Consider the following 18,074-nt stretch of genomic DNA (forward strand, 5'->3'; position numbering starts at 1 on the left):
TAGGGATGGGCAATAAACGCTGGCCTAGCCAGCAACACCCGCATCCTGTGAAAGAATAAATAAAATAAAAAAATGCACTTTCAGGATGTTAACTATAGCAGCCCAAGAAACAATATTTTAATATAAGCCCCAATTCTTCTGTTGCATTGAACGGTATTAATCCTCTACAGAAGACCGAGAGGATTGTGGTATACTAGGTTGAAGGCTCCAGTTAAATGGTATAAAGATGATGAGGGAGCTCTATCAGGGCAGTTGAAACTTTATTTTGTAAAAAAAATCAAAATGAACAACCAAGACCATAATTCCAGCAGGAATATTGAAAAAAAGGAACAGGAATCCTATTTGGGTGGAAAGCTGCAATATTGTATTACCAACTGGAATTCTCACAGCACCATGGCATGGCACTGCACACACAACTGAACTATTTAATAATTTAAAAAAAAACAAAGACAACAAAATAACACCATACCTTGCTTTTTATTCCCCAAACTCCTTTAGCCTAAGATTTATCAAGTTAAACAACATATTTGGTGAATTCCTCTTATGTTGAAGATCAGAGGCACAACAGCAAAATACTGCAGATGTAGAACTCTGAAATAAAACCAGAACATGCTGGAAATACTCAGCAGGTCAAGGAGCAGCTGCAGAGAGAAAAAGAGAGTTAAAGTTTCAGATCAGTCATCAACCTGAAAAGTTAACTCTGTTTCTCTCTTGGCAGCTGTTGCCTGACCTGCTGAGCATTTCCAGCATTTTCTGGTTTCATATCAAAATTGTCAGGCAACTGTTCAGATCAACCTAAACCAGAACAAGTCAAAATATTGGTGCAAGATTTCGCAGAATGTCCTAATAATTTAGAAACGCATACCCGAATTAAACATACCATAAACAAGAAATATATGAATTCTTGTGCAGAATTTTATTTTTGAAGCAGTAAAATTCATTTTAAAGCTCACATATCTGTGGCCCAGAATTTGCTGGAGACAGGCATTTTGTGGCCAACAGCACGAGATGGATTTTCCTCCTCAACCTTCGTCTCCAATTATTTTAGCGCCGCAAATCACTGGAATCAATTATGACACGCCAACAGCAATATGGTAAACTACATGATCATCTTACAGGGACAGCGAAAGAAACAGGCCAAAAAAGTGGGGGTGAACGCTCTGCCTGCCTCTCTTCGGCACCTGGGTAGCCCTGGAGAAGGAGCGCACAGTTTCCATCAGTACGCTTCAGGCCTTCCCTGACCAGTGGGCACTGCAAGGACTGCACTGTCGAGACTGTAGCTGATATTCTGAATTTAATTACGTTTCCTTTATTTTTAAAAACAAAAGATCAGTTTTTATTGTTTATGCGCCTCTTTAAAAAAAGGGGGCACTTTTGTCAAATTTACTTTATCTTATTGTTTTAGTTAAGAGGAGAAAGAAACAGTGCATGGCAGAGAAGGGAATAGGGTGAATGTGAGCCAAATTAGGTACAAAGACATAAAAAGAGGAATAAAGGTGGGATTGGGAGATGGAGAAAAGGGACTAATGAAAAGCAAACAATTTTAAATATATATATATATAATTTGAAAAGCCTTTGAGGACAATTTAATACTCATAGGAGTTGAGACTCCAGTCTTAATTGTTCTCTTTCTGAGTTTCCGAGTTTGAGTGCCCCATTTAACAGGGCTCTGACGTGAAATAGCTGCCGAACTCTAAGTGGTGTGTTTCATTACATTTACGGTACAAATCCAGCAACTTTTTGAAATTCAAGGGGAGGGTGACAGCAAGCTCCTGTTTTTGCAAGGCCAACAATGGTGCATTTCAAATTGTCCAGCAATTTTTGGCAGTTCACAACTCATGGCATATTTCTTCCTCAACACAAATTCCTGGGTTATTTAAACACCAATAACAGTGTGCTTTGTGAACTTGCCCTTATTTTCCCAGCAAGTTTTGGGTCATTAAGTCCTTCATGCGCTTCAAAGGCTTGTCTTCTGCGCTGTTCTTCTCAAAGTACATTAATGCTCTGTAGGAGCAACTCAGTCACCACTTTTCATGTCTTTAAGTCTTCTTCACTTTCCCAGATTTGAGAAATCTGGACCTCCACCAGCATAGTTTCCAGAAATGTCAGCTCCACTAAAGTCAAAGCCGGGATGCTGTGTAGGAGGAAAATGAAAGCCCATTATACTGATTAAGTTTTTAAATGTTTGTGATTTTCCAACATGAATAATCTTCAGTTTCCAGTGTGATCTCCAGAAACATCTTTCTTTGTCACAATGAAAAAGGCTTAGCCTGCTGAAAAATGTCAATTCGCAGCAGGGATAAATGATTGATTAACTTTGGTGGGATGGGTAGGGGCCTGTTGTGGGGTGGGGTGTCAAGAGTTGAAAAGTCAAGCAAAATTTCAGCTTTGTGACCTCTTTCATTATTTGCCTTGCTATATTGTTGCTTTAAATCTCATCCTCAGTATCAAAGATTCCAACTCCTCATCTCCAAAGTACTTTTTTCGTCTCAAAGTTATCCCCTTCACGTTTCTGAAATACCATGTCTACAACCACTTGCAAGCATCTGCCTCACATCCCCCAATCAGTGTCAGTTTATCCATCCTGTCTCTTATGTTGTCCGTTTCAATTTTTCCCCATTTTGTTAAGGAAATTGTAACTTTTCCTCTTTTCCACCTTCTCCACACTCTCCCTGGCTGGAAGGGGCAGTCAAGTGATCAATTTTGACATCTTTGCCTCCAGAGTAATGCTGCTGCCCAACAATAGCAAGTTCCACCCTGCCAGTTTTTCTCGCCTCTCCATGACATTGTCATTTTCTTAGAGAATAGTACATAACATAAGCTCATACATAGAAGAGGATAAAGGGGAAATACCACAGACCACCTCTGGTATTTCAGTCAAGTGGCCATTCTTCACTCTGCGTGTTGTCACTGTTAGTAGGCTACTGACCAGAGAATATTGCAGCCACTCCATCAATTTAAAGTTATAATACTTTCAACTCTTAGTATTGCACCTTGCTCCCAAAAAAGGATAATTTCCAATCTTTAGTGCAGTGCACTTCCAGAAGAATTGCAAAAGTCAAGTCATGCTGCACAGGCACAAAGGCACTGATAGAAACAATGGGCGTGATTAGTGAAATTAAGAAATTACAAAAACAGTATGTCTGATTATTAAGATGCAGACATTTATAACTATTTTCTGAGGCAAGCTTAGCTTTTTGGCCATCAGAAGCTTTTGTAGTTAGTGTATTCTGTTACTAACTTGTCTACTTTACATCTTCTTCTCATCATATTTATTTAAGACCCTAGGCAACAGAACAGATCCAGTTGTAACCTGCTGATATTACCCAACCAGGGAACTTTATTTTGCAGGGTACTTTAGTGTTCAATTGTTCTGTATTTGATTATGTGAGTCTGATTACCGTTGATGTTCACTGTACTTGAATGGTTAAGCTTGGGTGTGGAATCAAAGAAATGTGAATAAAGTTGTAGAAAGAGCTGGAAGCTAGAGCTAGAAGTATGGAGCAGACATTTCTAAGCACTGTGAATAAAGCCTGTTACAGTCATAGAAACTAGTGTTATCTCTGCACATATACAAGATACAAATTATGCAACAGGTACCATTACTCACCTCCCGTTGGAACCTTTCCAGTGTGAGTTTCTTCTGCATTTCATCTTGCAGCAAGGGGTCAGCATTATACTGCCCTTCCAGCAATGAAGGCCAGCAGTTCCCAGCTTCTCGGTTACTTTTCCTCAGCACAATACACACCTGTTTCTTGTCCTCTGTCAGAAAGTATATGTTTTGTTGGAGGCGGAAGAAAATAACAGTTGAAAATATATATTTCTAAATTCCCTTATTTCTTTAGTCCTTTAAAAATATTTTGTTTAGATACAGAGTGGAGGGGTATCACATGTTCTCATACTGAAATGCTAAAGGCAGAAAAAGCTTATCATTTTTAAAGGTAACATTTTAAGATTGTTCCCTACCTAGTGTCCAGGTTCCTTCATCAGAAACAGTAGAATCATAGAGTTTCCCCTGAAAATCAAGTGAGATTCACCCATAACAATCAGGATTAAATTTACGAAAGTTGACAATTTTCTCCTTTTTAATTTTACACATCATGTCATTTCGACTCAATGACAGCAGTCTTGCTGGAGTCAGAAATTTTTGAGTTCAAGGCCTAGTCGAACACACAATAAACCATTTCAGTGCAGTATTAGAAGATTGCTGCATTGTCAGAGGTGCTATCTTTCAATGATAACACTTTATAGCTGGCTATGAAAGATTTTAGGATGTTCAAGAGAACATGAAACACTATCTGAATGCCATTTTTTTTCTTTTTTTACATGCAAGTAGTATAGCACTCTATATAGTTTACATGCCATTACATAATAATCCACGTCATGCACTTATTCAAACAGTCTCTTTAAAGAATTACTAGATTCCTCTGTATATGTCTAATTATACAAGTAATCGTACTCAATCTTTAGCCTGTATGGTTGCCACCTTTTGCCAAGTCTAAAACAGATTAGAGCTCAGGATCAAGGCTGGAGTTCCAATGAAAATTCTCATGAACAACTAATGTTTCCCAAGATAAGAGAGGTGGGAAAAATATAGTATTTTAAAATAAGAACAGAACATTGGGAAATACACAGCATGCATGTCAGAATCTGCAGAGAAAAATGTTTCTTTTTTCAGTATTTCAATAGTCTTGTCCTGTTTCAATATCAGGTTGTCAATTCAAAGCCTCGCATTTCTACCTTATCTCCCTATTAAGAGGCGGGAGCTATTATGTCAGATCTATTATCAGAAAAGTGAGATGACAAACCTATTTAAACTGACACGTGTGTTCATTTAAAAATGAAATGCATCAACTAGGTTAGGTTTTCAAACCAAAATGAATCAGCCTCATGTGAAGTGAAAGAACCAGGAGAGGTAAGGGATCTGTTTACCTTCAGCATCTCTTTCCCCTTGACAGACAATGTGATATCTTTACTCCCCAGGCTACACTTGATTTCTTTTGCAGATGTTCCAACTGGAACCTGGACATCAATGAAAACTTCTTCCATGGTTTGATACCATTCACCCCATGGGGTCTTACAACGCACGGTCCCACTTCTTTCATCAAAGTGAACTGACATGACTTGAAAATTAAAAACAGATCAAAAGTACTGCAAACAAGGATATAATTATGTCGAACTATGACAAATGCTAATAGTTGGTCTTGGTAATATCACTAGAAAATTATGCAGAAACTAACCAATGGCAGTTATATAACTTTAATAGTAGCTATTCTAAAGGTCGGACACGTTTTATATCTGGATATATTCAGCATTAAACACATTTATAACATTGGGATCATTCCTTTACCAGTTTTGAGCTACAGAAATTAAAACCATGTTGAACATTATTTTGTTATTCTGTAGTCATTCCTTTAGTATTTATTAGCTTCAAAAATTAAAGTTCAACCAAGACATGCATAGAAAACAACAACGGATGGCTAAAGACGCTCTCGTGCATCCAATCTGTCCCACATCTTGGGCAGGATTTTCCCTCCAGGGTTGGGAAACCAAATCGACACTGGGGCCATTCCCAGGTCTCGACCCTGCCCCTGGGGCGGTTTTTGGGGTGGGGGGGTGGGGGGAATAGTCACAGCCTGCAATTTTTGCGGAGGCGGGCTGCTAGTTGGCTGGAGGGTGGGTTGGGTGGCCTATTGGGTACAGGATGGAGATGGACACTGCAAGTGCAGGACCAATTTAAAAGGCATCAAGGCAGTCATGACTGAGGCTGAAGTTTGAAAGAGGAGATGCAGAAGCCAGGGAGACAGCAGGAAAGGCAGAGGTAAAATAAAAATGCTGGAACTCAGCAGGTCAGGCAGTCTCTGGGCAAACAGTGTTAACATTTCAGGTCTGACGTTTTATTGATCTCTCTTTTGTTCTTGCAGGTCTTGCTGACCCCACAGGAGCAAGTTGGGAAAGGAGAGAAGGGCTTACCCGGAAGAGAGGCTGAAATGTTATTGTAATCTTTAGATGAAGGGTCGAATGCACTCCTCCACATCTGACAACACGCCAAAGACTCAGCTGCATTAGGAAGCCTCAGCACTGCAATGGTTTCTGCTATCAAAGGCTAGTTGTTATGATCTCTTTCTTGCATCTCCTACACGTCCTGACGAAAAGGACGAACGCCTGTGTCCTGTCTCAGCCCCATGACCATCAGAAGAAAGCAAGACAGCAGAGTCAGCACATCTTACGGGCTCATCCTCCACCAGTGCAGATACACTCACATCTGTGGATTCTTGTGCGTGCTCAGAAAGGGTGGCACTAGATGAACAGAAGATCACCAGTGAGAGTGAGAGAAGCATGCCCACAGCTGCCTCTGATGATGGAGGACAGACACATCCATGCTTAGCTGGGAGTAGATGCTGGGCCTCGGGAGTCACAAGAAAGGAGGCTTGACTTAGACCAGCAACAAGAAATGCGTTCTCATGTCAGGAGTTCCATGAAGCAGTGTGGGCTCATGGGTTGAGAACCGAGGACTGCATCCAGCTCATGGACTTAGGGCTTTGAACGCATGAGCTCCTCTAATGAGAGGGTGGCCAACCTCACAGTGTGCAATTTACAGTAGCAATGAGTGGATGCAGGAGCAGTGCACTGGTATGCAGAGAGTGCATGCAATGCTCTGTCGCATTGACCAGAGGTGCCAATGGCACAAAGACCTTTGGACTGGATGCCAGTTACACCCTAACAAGTCACCAAGGAAGATGAGGGAGCCACCCCTAATGGGAAACAATCATTGTCGGTCTCCTTGGCCCCTCTGACTGAAGGGCCAGCAATGCAGCAGGACCGTGATGGAGGTTGCCTATGCTGGAATCTTCATGACAAGGAAAACCAACATATGCATCTCAGCCGCAAGCAGACACACATCAAACTGGAAATGAGGGATGGAATAGCAAAGGGAAGCATAAGTATTTGTCCAATAGGACAGTGAGATTGCTGGACAGAAGTGCCTCATTCATTGGCGGTGAGAATGGATCCATCCAAGGCAGCAACTTCAATGTAAATGTCCTCACAGGCAGCTCAAAGTGAATCCTAGACCATGCTATCCTCCTGGGTTAGAAGGGCTCACCTAGAACATGCCTATTCAGATGATCCCTGATGTTGATGGCTCCCTCACTAGATCCTCGATTCCTGTGCAAGGCTGATCCACATAGAAGGCAGTCCGAGCATCTTTCTGTTCTGTACCTTCCTCTTCTTCCTCCTTTTTCATGTCCTCTGTTGAACTGTATAATTCCAGGGCCTCACCCTCTTAAGGGTCCACACCTCTCTGGAGGGCTATGCTATGAATAGCACAACAGGCCACGACAATGTGAAAGAACCTTGCCAGAATGTACTGGAGGGTGTGCTATTTGATTGGTCCAGGCACTGGAACCACATCTTCTGAAGTTCGATGGCCTACTCAATGTCTGTGCTTGTACCGCTTCTGTGCCTCTGTCTCGTAGTCATATCAAGAGGTGAGCAGCCAACTCTTTAAGCATATCCCTTGTTCACTAGAATCCAACCACAGAATTTGGGAACGGAATGGTACCCTGGACAGCCAAAATACAAAGGCATCATGACAGCTGCCAGGAAACAAGCACTTGCACGTAACTCTTGTGGCCGCAGGCCAATTACACGTTGAAAGTGGAAGCCCTTCCTGTTGATGATTCTCACTGGCCAGTCACTTGGCACCTTGATGGCCATATGGGCATAATCGATGATACCCTGCACCTATGTGAATCCAGTGACAAGGGTAAATCCCACTGTGCTTGTGAGGCCTCACCTATCCAAAATTGGGTGAAGTGCCCAGATCAGAGAAGAGAGCATCAGTGACCTGCAGGATGCAATGGTATGCCGTCGCTTGCAGGACACACCAAGGTCTGTAGCTAATCCTTGGAAGGAGCCAAAGGCAAAGAAGTTCAATGGCACAGTGATTTTTGACAACTACTGGCAGGGCATGTGAGGTGTGAAGTGTTTTGCGACAAGGGCACAAATCTCAGCGATAATCTGGAAAGATGCGGTCTGCAATGGCACTGGTTTTTGGGCATGTCCAGGTAGCTCCATCTTTGGCGGTACACCAAGGCCTCTGTTGCCTTTCTGCCCCTCTCCACACCTTCCTCATGCAGAGCTCTGGCTCTGCTGCTGATGTTGCTCATCACCATTGAACACAATATCTGAGAATTATGCTCCCATTACTAGTTGTTGCCTTACTTACACTCAGTTGCACTCACAATAATATCTGAAACCTTCCTCTTTTGTCCCTGTGATGCTAGAGGGGCCAAAGCTACCTAACCAAGTGCGTACACCACCACTCTCCCTGCAACCTCCACACAACTGATGGCACCTGTGTACTGAGTGGTGTACAGAGGGATTGAGTGTCCCTCTTAGCAGTGCTCCCTTTTGTAGGCACACCCAAGTTGATGATGCAGCCATGACTGCCTCTCTGCTGTGTTGTCACTTCCACGCACCTAGTCAGCCCCTGATCCAGCGTGCAATTCGTGCGCCATCAAAATCCCAAACTGGCTGACAATGAGCTCGCTAACAAGATTAATTGGCATTGTTCCTAAATCTGGTAGGAAGTGCCACCTTCTCCTGTACAGAAGAAAATTGCTGGTGGCAGGAATGGCAACATGAAACCAACATGTGCCAATTTTCCCACCCATTGTGTCTCCGGCTACATTGGGACCTAAAAATCCTGCCCCTTCTTTGTCATAACATAGATACTCACCACTCAAAAAACATGCAGCAACCAGGGAGAGGAAAGAAAAAAACAGATAAAAACATAGGCCAATCTGGGGCTGCAGGAGGGTAGAATCAGCAAAATTCCTCTCTGACCAATCCAGACAATCGAAACTAGTGCGGGGTACAACTCTGCCCTTGAATTCATGCAGCACTTACCTTCTGTAATATTAATTAGTATTATTGAATATTAATCTAGTGCACTTCAAAATATGGTCAAAAATGCCATCTCCAAGTTCTTCTCTGATTAACAAATCAATTCACAAACTCTTCTAATTAAATGAAGAAGGGTGATACGGATCGAAACGTTAACTCTGTTTCCCTCTCCACAGATGCTGTCAGACCTGCTGAGTTGTTCCACCTTTTCCTGTTTTTGTTTCTTCTAATTAAATATTCTGGGAGCCCATGTGTGAGACTCTCAGGTTTAATCCAAGCATTGCCTCTCTGGCCAGAAGTGAGAGTGGTTTTACGACACTGTCATAAAACCTAACACATACCCTCCCCTCTCTGAACACACATCTTCCATAAAAAAGCTGCGATGAACGATAGCGATAATCACCAGTAAACAGTAACTATTGAAATGACTGAACTGTATATGTGAGATGACAGCTTCTTACCGGCGAGCTTGGGGTGGAGGGGGTGGGGGGGAAGGGAATGTAATGGTGGTGAGGTAGGGGCCGGGGGAAGGGTAGAGGTGACGGACTGTTCGCAGTGTGTTCTGGGATTTGTAGGCTATACATGTGACTGGGGCCGTGTGGTGACCGGTTAAAGCCTGGGACAAAAAGACTACTTCTCCCAGCATGCCGCTCGACAGCGCCGCGCAGGCGCGTTTGGTAGAGCCGCCCACCCCCGCCTCCCCCCCCCCCCCCGACCTCGTTCTCCCATACGGTGGGTGAGTGAAGCCGGGCATCTGGCAAACGACTAGACATGACGGTGAGTGTTAACCTTCTGGAGTCCTAATGCACACACGTGTTTGTTGTTGTGACCGCCCCCGTCCGTTATTATAATCGATCTTACATGGGGGTCTGAGCATGAGGGGGTTTTCGAGTGAAAGTCCCGCTCCTCACCCTGTCTAACAGGCCGGTGGGGGGGGTGAGTGCACTTGATATGTCGCCAGGCCCCGCAGGAGGGACATTCCCCGGGGGTAGGGGGTGGGTTCCTGAGTTCGGTAAGACTTGTTGAGCCCACACTCAGCGATAGCAGCTCCGCTGGCCGCACTCAGGTCCTGGATTCGAGTCCCACGCCAGAGACTTCAGCACAGAAACTGAGGCTGACCCTCCAGTGCGGTACTGAGGGAGCGCTGCACTGTCGGAGGTGCTGTCCTGCCGGGTGAGACGCTAAACTGATCATCTGGCCATTATCACATTGTTGTTTGTGGGAACTTGCTGTGCACAAGGTGGATGCTATGATTCCAAACTTTGCAACAGGTACTGCGCTTCAAAAGTACTTCCTTGACTGTAGAATGCTTTGGGATGCCCTGAAGTTGTGAAAGTCACTTCATAATACCAACACCACCTTGATGCACAACGTTGTATGTTCAATCCCAGGAGTTGAGCATGTGCTCCAGATTTATACTTCAATGTGGTAATGAAGGGGTGTTGTATTTGTTTGAGGTACTGTTACCTCGATAACCTGTTATGCAGCAGAACAGTAAAGATCCAATGGCACTATTTGCAGAATAGCAGGGAAGCTTTTTGTGGGCTGGCCTCCTCTTCATCGCTCAACGAAGATTAATAGGTCATTTAGCTAATAGTCATTTGTAGGACCTTTTTGTGTTTACCTATCTGACTTTTTCTTTATTCATTCACGGGTTGTGGGCTTCGTTGGCTGGGCCAGTATTTATTGCCCATCCCTAGTTGCCCTTGAGAAGGTGGTGGGGAGCAGCCTTCTTGAACTGCTGCAGTCCATGTGGTGTAGGTACACTCACAGTGCTGTTAGGAAGGGAGCTCCAGGATTTTGACCCAGCGACAGTGAAGGAACAGTGATATGTTTCCCAGTCGGGATGGTGAGTGACTTGGAGGGAAACTTCCAGGTGGTGGTGTTCCCATGTATCTTGTCCTTGTCCTTCTAGATGGGAGTGGTCATGGGTTTGGAAGGTGCTGTCGAAGGAGCCTTGGTGAATTCCTGCAGTGCATCTTGTAGATGGTACACACTGCTGCTATGGTGCGTTGGTGGTGGAGGGAGTGAATGTTTGTCGATGTGGTGCCAATCAAGCGGGCTGCACTTTCTTGGATGGTGTCAAGCTTCTTGAATGTTGTGGGAGCTGCATTCATCCAGGCAAATGAAGAGTATTCCATCACACTCCTGGCTTGTGTCATGTAGATGATGGACAGGCTTTGGGGAGTCAGGAGGTGAATTGCTCATCACACAATTCCTGGCCTCTGACCTGCTCTCGTAGCCATAGTATTTATATCGCTAATCCAGTTCAGTTTCTGGTCAATGGTAACCCCAGGGATGTTGATTGTGGGGGAAACTCAGTGATGGTAATGCCATTGAACATCAAGGTTCGATGGTTGGATTCTCTCTTGTTGGAGATTGTCACTGCCTGACACTTGTGCGGCATGAATGTTACTTGCCACTTGTCAGCCCAAGCCTGGGTATTGTCCAGGCCTTGCTGCATTTGGACATGGACTACTTCAGTATCTGAGGAATTGCAAATGGTGCTGAACATAATGCAATCATTAGCAAACATCCCAACTTCTGACCTTATGATGGAAGGAAGGTCATTGATGAAGCAGCTGATGATGGTTGAGCCGAGGACACTACCCTGAGGAACTCCTGCAGTGATGTCCTGGAGCTCAGATGATTGACCTCCAACAACCACAAACATCTTCCTTTGTGCTAGGTATGACCCCAACCAGTGGAGAGATTTCCCCCCAATTCCCATTGATTCCAGTTTTGCTAGGCCTACTTGATGCTGCACTTGGTCAAATGTTGACTTGATGTCAAGGGCAATCACTCACCTCGCCTTGGGAGCTCAGCCCTTTTGTCCATGTTTGAACCAAGGCTGTAATTAGGTCAGGAGCTGAGTGGCTCTGGCGGAACCCAAACTGAGCATCAGTGAGCAGATTATTGCTAAGTAAGTGCCACTTGATAGCACTGTTGGTGACCCCTTCCATCACTTTACTGACGATGGAGTGTAGACTAATGGGGCAATAATTGGCCGGATTGGATTTGTCCTGCTTTTTGTGTACAGGACGTACCTGGGCAATTTTCCACATAGCCGAGTAGATGCCAGCGTTGTAGCTATAATAGAACTGCTTGGCTAGGGGCGCAGCAAGTTCTGGAGAACAAGTCTTCAGTACTATTGCCAGAATATTGTCAGGGCCCATAGCTTTTGCAGTATCCAGTGCCTTCAGCTGTTTCTTGCTATCACATGGAGTGAATTGAATTGGCTGAAGTCTGGCATCTGTGATACTAGGGACCTCCAGAGGCGGCCGAGATGGGTCATTCTCTCGGCATTTCTGGCTGAAGATTGTGGCAAATGCTCCAGCCTTACCTTTTGCACTGATGTGCTGGGCTCCTCCATCATTGAGGGTGGGGATATTTTGGAGCCTCCTCCTCCAGTGAGTTGTTTAATTGTTCACTACCATTCACGACTGGATGTGACAGGACTGCAGAGCTTAGAGTTTTTCCAGTATTTCTGTTTCTGCAGAGCTTAGATCTGGTGATGGGATCACTTAGCTCTGCCTATCACTTGATGCTTATGCTGTGCGGCACGCATGTAGTCCTGTGTTAGAGCTTCATTTTTAGGTATTCCTGGTGCTGCTCCTGGCATGCCCTCCTTCACTCCTCATTGAACCAGGGCTGATCCCCTGACTTGATGGTAATGGTAGAGTGGGGGATATGCCGGGCCGTGAGGTTACAGATTGTGTTTGAGTACAATTCTGCTGCTGCTGATGGCCCAGAGCGCCTCATGGATGCCCAGTCTTGAATTGCAAGATCTGTTCAAAATCTGTCCCATTTGGCGCAATGGTAGTGCCACACAAAATGATGGAGGGTATCCTCAATGTGAAGGCGGGACTTGGTCTCCACAATGACTGTCATGGACAGATGTATCTGCGGCAGGCAGGTTAGTGAGGATGAAGTCAAATATGTTTTTCCCGCTTGTTGGTTTCCTCACCACCTGCTGCAGACCCAGTCCGGCAGTTATGTCATTTAGGACTCGGCCAGCTTGGTCAGTCATGGTACTACCGAACAACTCTTGGTGCTGGACATTGAAGTCCCCCACCCAGAGTGCACTCTGTGCCCTTGCCACCCACAGTGCTTCTTCCAAGTGGTGTTCAACATGGAGGAGCACCGATTCATCAGCTGAGAGAGTACTCCAGATGTAGTTCATCAATGCCCCGAACAGCTGTAGCAAAACTTCCCTACTTTTATATTCCATTCCTCTTATAATAAATGCCAACATTCCATTTGCCTTTCTAATCGCTTACTGTACCTACATATTAACTTCATGAGTCATGAACCAGGACACCTAGATCCATCCCTCTATACCTCTGAGTTCTGCAACGTTTCTCTATTTGAATAGTATACTGCTTTTCTACTCTTCCTGCTAAAGTGGACAAGTTCACATTTTCCCACATTATACTCCAGCTGCCAAATTTTTGCCCACTCTCTTAACCTGTTTATATCACTTTGCAGACTCTGTACCTCCTCTTGGCAACTTACTTTCCAACTACCTTGGTGTCATCGGCAAATTTAGCTACTTTCGCTCTCTTTATCCAAGTCATTGATATAGATTGTAAATAGTTGAGGACCCAGCACTTATCCCTGTGGCACTCCACTAGTTACAGCTTACCAATCCGAAGAAGACCCATTTATCCCAACTCTCTGCTTCCTGTTAGCCAACCATGTTAATTTGTTACCCCTAACACCATGTGCTCTTAGTAACCCCTTACACCATGTGTAGTAACCTTTGATGTGGCACCTTACCAAATGCCTTTTGGAAATCCAAGTACTCCACATCTATCAGTTCCCTTTTGTCCACCTTGAATGTTCCTTCATCAAAAAATCTCAGGAACAGATTAATTAAACACGATTTCCCTTTCACAGAGCCTTGTTGACTGTGCCTGACCAAATCATGTTTATCGAAGTATCCTGCTATAACCTCCTTAATAACATTTGAGAGGTTGCGTACCACAAATCCTTTCTCAAAATACAAAAGTCCTCTTCTGAATATTGTGTTGCACCTTGTTATAATAGTTGTAGTGGTAAAGCACATTTACTCACAATGAATCTCATAGTTATTGCTCTTGGATTGAAAATTGGTTAGCAGGCAGAAAACAGATGGTAGGAATAAAAGAGTCTTTTTCGGAGTGGCAGGCAGTGACTAGTGGGGTACTGCAGGGCTCAGTGCTTGGGCCCCAGCTATTCACTTTATATCAATAATTTGGATGAGGGAACCAAATGTAATATCTTCACGTTTGCTGACGACACAAAACTTGGTGGGAACGTAAGCAATGCGGAGGGTGTTAAGAGGCTTCAAGGTGATTTAGACAGGTTGAGTGAATGGGCAAATACATGGCAGGTGCAGTATTAAGTGGATAAGTGTGAAGTTATCCACTTTGGTAGGAATAACAGAATGGCAGAGTATTATTTAAATGGTGATGAATTGGGAAATGTTGATGTACAAAGGGACCTGGGTGTCCTTGTACACTAATCACTGAAAGCAAGCATGCAGGTGCAGCAAGCAATTAAAGCAAATGTTATGTTAGCCTTAATTGCAAGTGGACTTGAGTACAGGAGCATTGAGGTGTCAGCTGTGGCTCAGTCCATAGCCCCCTCGCCTTTGAATCAGAAGGTTGTGGGTTCGTGTCCCACTCCCGGAAACCAAGAACTGTGATTGTACTCAAAAGAGTTGCAATCTGTGACTGTTGATAACTCGAAAGAATTTTTGAGTACCGGAGCAAGGATGTCTTACTGCAGCTGTACAGGGCCTTGGAGAGAGCACACCTGGAGTATTGCGTGCAGTTTTGGTCTCCTTACCTAAGAAAGAATATATTTGCCATAGAGGGAGTGCAGCGAAGGTTCACCAGACTGATTCCTGGAATGGCGGGATTGTTGTATGAGGAGAGAGTGGGCCGACTAGGCCTGTATTCACTTGAGTTTAGAAGAATGAGAGGAGATCTTATTGAAACATATAAAATCCTGACAGGGATGGACAGACTGGATGCAGGGATGATATTTCCTCTGGCTGGGGGTCTAGAACAAGGGGTCACAGTCTCAGAATATAGGGTAGACCATTTAGGACTGGGATGAGGAGAAACTTCTTCACTCAGAGGGTGGTGAACCTATGGAATTTTGTACCACAGAGGGCTGTGGAGGCCTAGTCACTGAATATACCTAAGAAGGAAGTAGATAGATTTCTGGACTTGAAAGGTGCCAAGGGGAATGGGGAGAGCGCGGGAGTATGGCATTGAGGTAGACAATCAACCATGATCATATTGAATGGTGGCGCAGACTCAAAGGGCCGAATGACCTACTCCTGCTCCTATTTTCTATGTTTTTCAGGTCTTTGTTTTAACCAGGCATTGTAGAACAAACATTTTTCAGTTTTAGTACATAACTCAATTCAAAAGTTGTCATTTATATTATGATTATTGTCTGTAAAATTTATTTACTTCAGTGATCTTTGTTGAGTCTCCCTTCTATCATAAAACACCATCGCTTCCAAAATCTAATGAACTGGACTTACTGAAAGTGAACTTGATCACCACAACAACAATTGTGTTTAGGTAGCACCTGTAATCGAGTAAAACATCCCAAGGTGCTTCACATGACTGTTATCAAACGGAATTTGACACTGAGCCATATAATGAGATATTAGACAAATGACCAAAAGCTTGGTCAAAGGGATTGGTTTTAAAGAATGTCTTAAAGGAAGAGTGAGAGGTGGAGAAGTTTAAGGAGCGTTTTACAATGTTGAGGTGCCACGATTGTGTGCCTATTACCTTAATTTGATGTTAGCATTATCACTGTGAAGTAATTCTGTAGCAGGCCTTGAGCTGGTAAGAGAGATTAGACAAAGTGGTGAGTAAAATGTGGGGAGAGAAAAAAACAATGCCTAAATCACATGACGTTATATCTCCCAAGGGAATTGGCCTCAAGGTATTTTTACATTGTGACATTTTATCCTGTGCAAAAATGTAAATGGAAGAGTTTGCATTTATATACTGCTTTTCGCAATCTCAGGAAATCGCAAAGCTCTTCATGACAACTAAGTACATCTGAAGTGTGATTGCTATTGTAGATTAATGGAGCAGTCTATTAGCATACAGCAAACCCTACAGATACAGCAATGAGATAAATTACCAAATAGCCTCTTGTTAACATTAGTTTATGGATAAATGTGACCAAAGCACTAGGTGAACCTTTTTGGTGCTTCTCGAATGGTGCCGTAGGATCTTTTATATGCAGTTATTCACTGAGCCAGGGCTGGCAGGTTATGGACTAGCAATGAGAAATCTGTATATTGATAATATGGAAAGCTAATAACTTTTGGTATCTTTTGAATTTTCATCTCCACAGGAACGCAAGGGAACCGCTAAGGTTGATTACCTGAAGAGAATTGAGAAGGATATCCACAAAAAATGGGAAGAAAATAAGTTGTTTGAGATTGATGCTGTCGAGCCAGGGAGTGCAGAGAGTAGGTAAGCTAATACTAATGTAGGTAGGTTGTTTGCACTTGCCACTTAGCTACGTTTCATATTTTTTTTGATTTTGGATTAAGGCATATTTTTTAAAAAGTTGTTAAGTAGTGCAAATCTCATTCTTATTTATCATTTCTAAAGTACTTAACAATACAGATGATTGATTAGTTCAGACTTGTTTTCCTTTAAACTCATTTTTGTGGTATAGGCTTCACTGGTAAGACTGAGATTTATTGCCCATCCCAAGTTGCCATGGAAGATGGTGGACCTTCAACCCTTGCAACCTGTGTGGTGAAGGTGTTCTAGTAATGCTTTTGGGTAGGGAGTTCTAGGATTTTGACCCAATGAATATGAAGGCAATATGTGCCGAATTGGATGGTGTGACATTTGAAGGGATACTGATAGATGATGTGAGTGGCTGAGCTCGGGTTGTGCAAACTGACTTAATTTTTTAAAATCGCAACAGTACCCATTAGAGGTGTGTCACGTTCTTGTTCTAAAAATACTTACAACTGATATTCTGTGCTCTGTGGAAACAACCAGATTGTGTGACACCGCGGTACCACCCAAGGAGGATACTATTGATTCTCTTTTGTGCAATGCAGAAGCACTGTAGCCAGTATGTTTTATTGTGTTCATGAACTAAACTCTGGAAAGGTTATGAGCTGGGGAGGCAGTGGCGTGGTGATATTGTCCTGGACGAATAATCCACAGTCCCAGGATAATGTTCTGGGGACCCTGGTTCGAATCCCACCACAGCAGTTGGTGGAATTTGAATTCAAAAATCTGGAATTGAAAGTCTAATGACGACCATTGTCTGTTGTCGTAAAAACCCATTTGGTCTGGCCTACATGTTGACCCTTAAGTGCCCTTCTGAAATGACCAAGCAAGCCACCCAGTTGTATCAGAAAATTGGATAAGAAATGAAGCCGGACGGACCACCCAGCATCAACCCAGGCACTGGAAGCGACAACAGCAAACTCGGCCCTGCCGACCATGCAAAGTCCTTACTAAAACACCTGGGGGCTTGTGCCAAAATTGGGAGAGTGTGACATAGTCATACTCACAGAATCATACCTTACAGATAATGTCCCAGATGCCACCATCACCATTCCTGGGTATGCCCTGTCCCACCGGCAGAACAGACTGAGCAGAGGTGGCAGAACAGTGGTATACAGATGGGAGGGAATTGCCCTGGGAGTCCTCAACATCAACTGTAGACCTCATGAAGACCCCATGGCATCAGGTCAAACATGGGCAAGGAAACCTCCTGCTGATTACCACGTACTGCCTCCACCCCCCCACCCCACAAAACCCCTCAGCTGATGAATCAGTACTCCTCCATGTTGAACACCACTTGGAGGAAGCATTGAGGGTGGCAAGGGTGCAGAGTGTACTTTGATGTCCATCACCAAGAGTGGCTTGGTAGCACTACACTACTACAGACCAAGCTGGCTGAGACCTAAAGGACATAGATGCTAAGCTGGCTATGCAACAAGTGGTGAGGGAAGCAACATCCTCATCCAACACCAACCTCACCCTCACCAGCCTGCCTATCGCAGATGCATCTGTCTGTGACGCTATCGGTAGGAGTGACCACCGTACAGTCCTTGTGCAGATGAAGTCTCGTCTTCACATTGAGGATACCCTATATAGCGTTGTGTGGCA

General features: G+C 44.0%; 2 protein-coding genes and 1 long non-coding RNA gene across 5 annotated transcripts in view; 2 read left to right on the forward strand and 1 right to left on the reverse strand.

Annotated features, from left to right (window-relative positions):
* The first annotated feature begins 252 nt into the window (after nucleotides 1-252).
* Nucleotides 253-1,734, forward strand: LOC144685980 (uncharacterized). The gene is made up of 2 exons (XR_013577827.1): nucleotides 253-629; nucleotides 748-1,734. It is a non-coding gene; the product is annotated as an uncharacterized LOC144685980 (long non-coding RNA).
* nudcd2 (NudC domain containing 2) lies at nucleotides 898-9,463 on the reverse strand. 3 transcript variants are annotated; one of them, XM_078551068.1, is made up of 5 exons: nucleotides 9,372-9,463; nucleotides 4,933-5,123; nucleotides 3,967-4,015; nucleotides 3,611-3,762; nucleotides 898-2,134 (listed from the first exon to the last, which is right to left on the reverse strand). In XM_078551068.1, exons 2-5 carry the CDS (start codon nucleotides 5,119-5,121, stop codon nucleotides 2,051-2,053), a joined length of 474 nt encoding a protein of 157 aa, XP_078407194.1. In that variant the 5' UTR covers nucleotides 5,122-5,123; nucleotides 9,372-9,463; the 3' UTR covers nucleotides 898-2,050. The 3 variants fall into 3 exon arrangements, with proteins under 3 accessions (XP_078407194.1, XP_078407195.1, XP_078407197.1); XM_078551069.1 differs by lacking the exon at nucleotides 9,372-9,463 and adding an exon at nucleotides 9,052-9,313; XM_078551071.1 differs by lacking the exon at nucleotides 9,372-9,463 and adding an exon at nucleotides 8,914-9,313.
* A 143-nt stretch (nucleotides 9,464-9,606) lies between these two features.
* lars1b (leucyl-tRNA synthetase 1b) overlaps nucleotides 9,607-18,074 on the forward strand; it is a 79,466-nt gene continuing 70,998 nt past the window's right edge. The window contains exons 1-2 of the mRNA XM_078551072.1: nucleotides 9,607-9,687; nucleotides 16,285-16,406. Of these exons, the coding sequence (XP_078407198.1) occupies nucleotides 9,682-9,687; nucleotides 16,285-16,406 (128 nt within the window). The 5' untranslated portion in view covers nucleotides 9,607-9,681. The remainder of the gene's footprint in view (nucleotides 9,688-16,284; nucleotides 16,407-18,074) is intronic.

The sequence above is a fragment of the Cetorhinus maximus genome, chromosome 10 (assembly GCF_964194155.1).
Source record: "Cetorhinus maximus chromosome 10, sCetMax3.hap1.1, whole genome shotgun sequence".
In the NCBI taxonomy this organism is placed as follows: domain Eukaryota; kingdom Metazoa; phylum Chordata; class Chondrichthyes; order Lamniformes; family Cetorhinidae; genus Cetorhinus; species Cetorhinus maximus.

Excerpts from the sequence above, each read along its gene's own strand:
- nudcd2 (XM_078551068.1), bottom strand. The coding sequence starts at position 5,121 with ATGTCAGTTCACTTTGATGAAAGAAGTGGGACCGTGCGTTGTAAGACC. Across the intron at positions 4,016-4,932 it reads AGGGGAAAGAGATGCTGAAG|GGGAAACTCTATGATTCTAC; the intron begins GTAAACAGATCC and ends CTTGATTTTCAG. Across the intron at positions 2,135-3,610 it reads TGGAAAGGTTCCAACGGGAG|CATCCCGGCTTTGACTTTAG; the intron begins GTGAGTAATGGT and ends CCTCCTACACAG.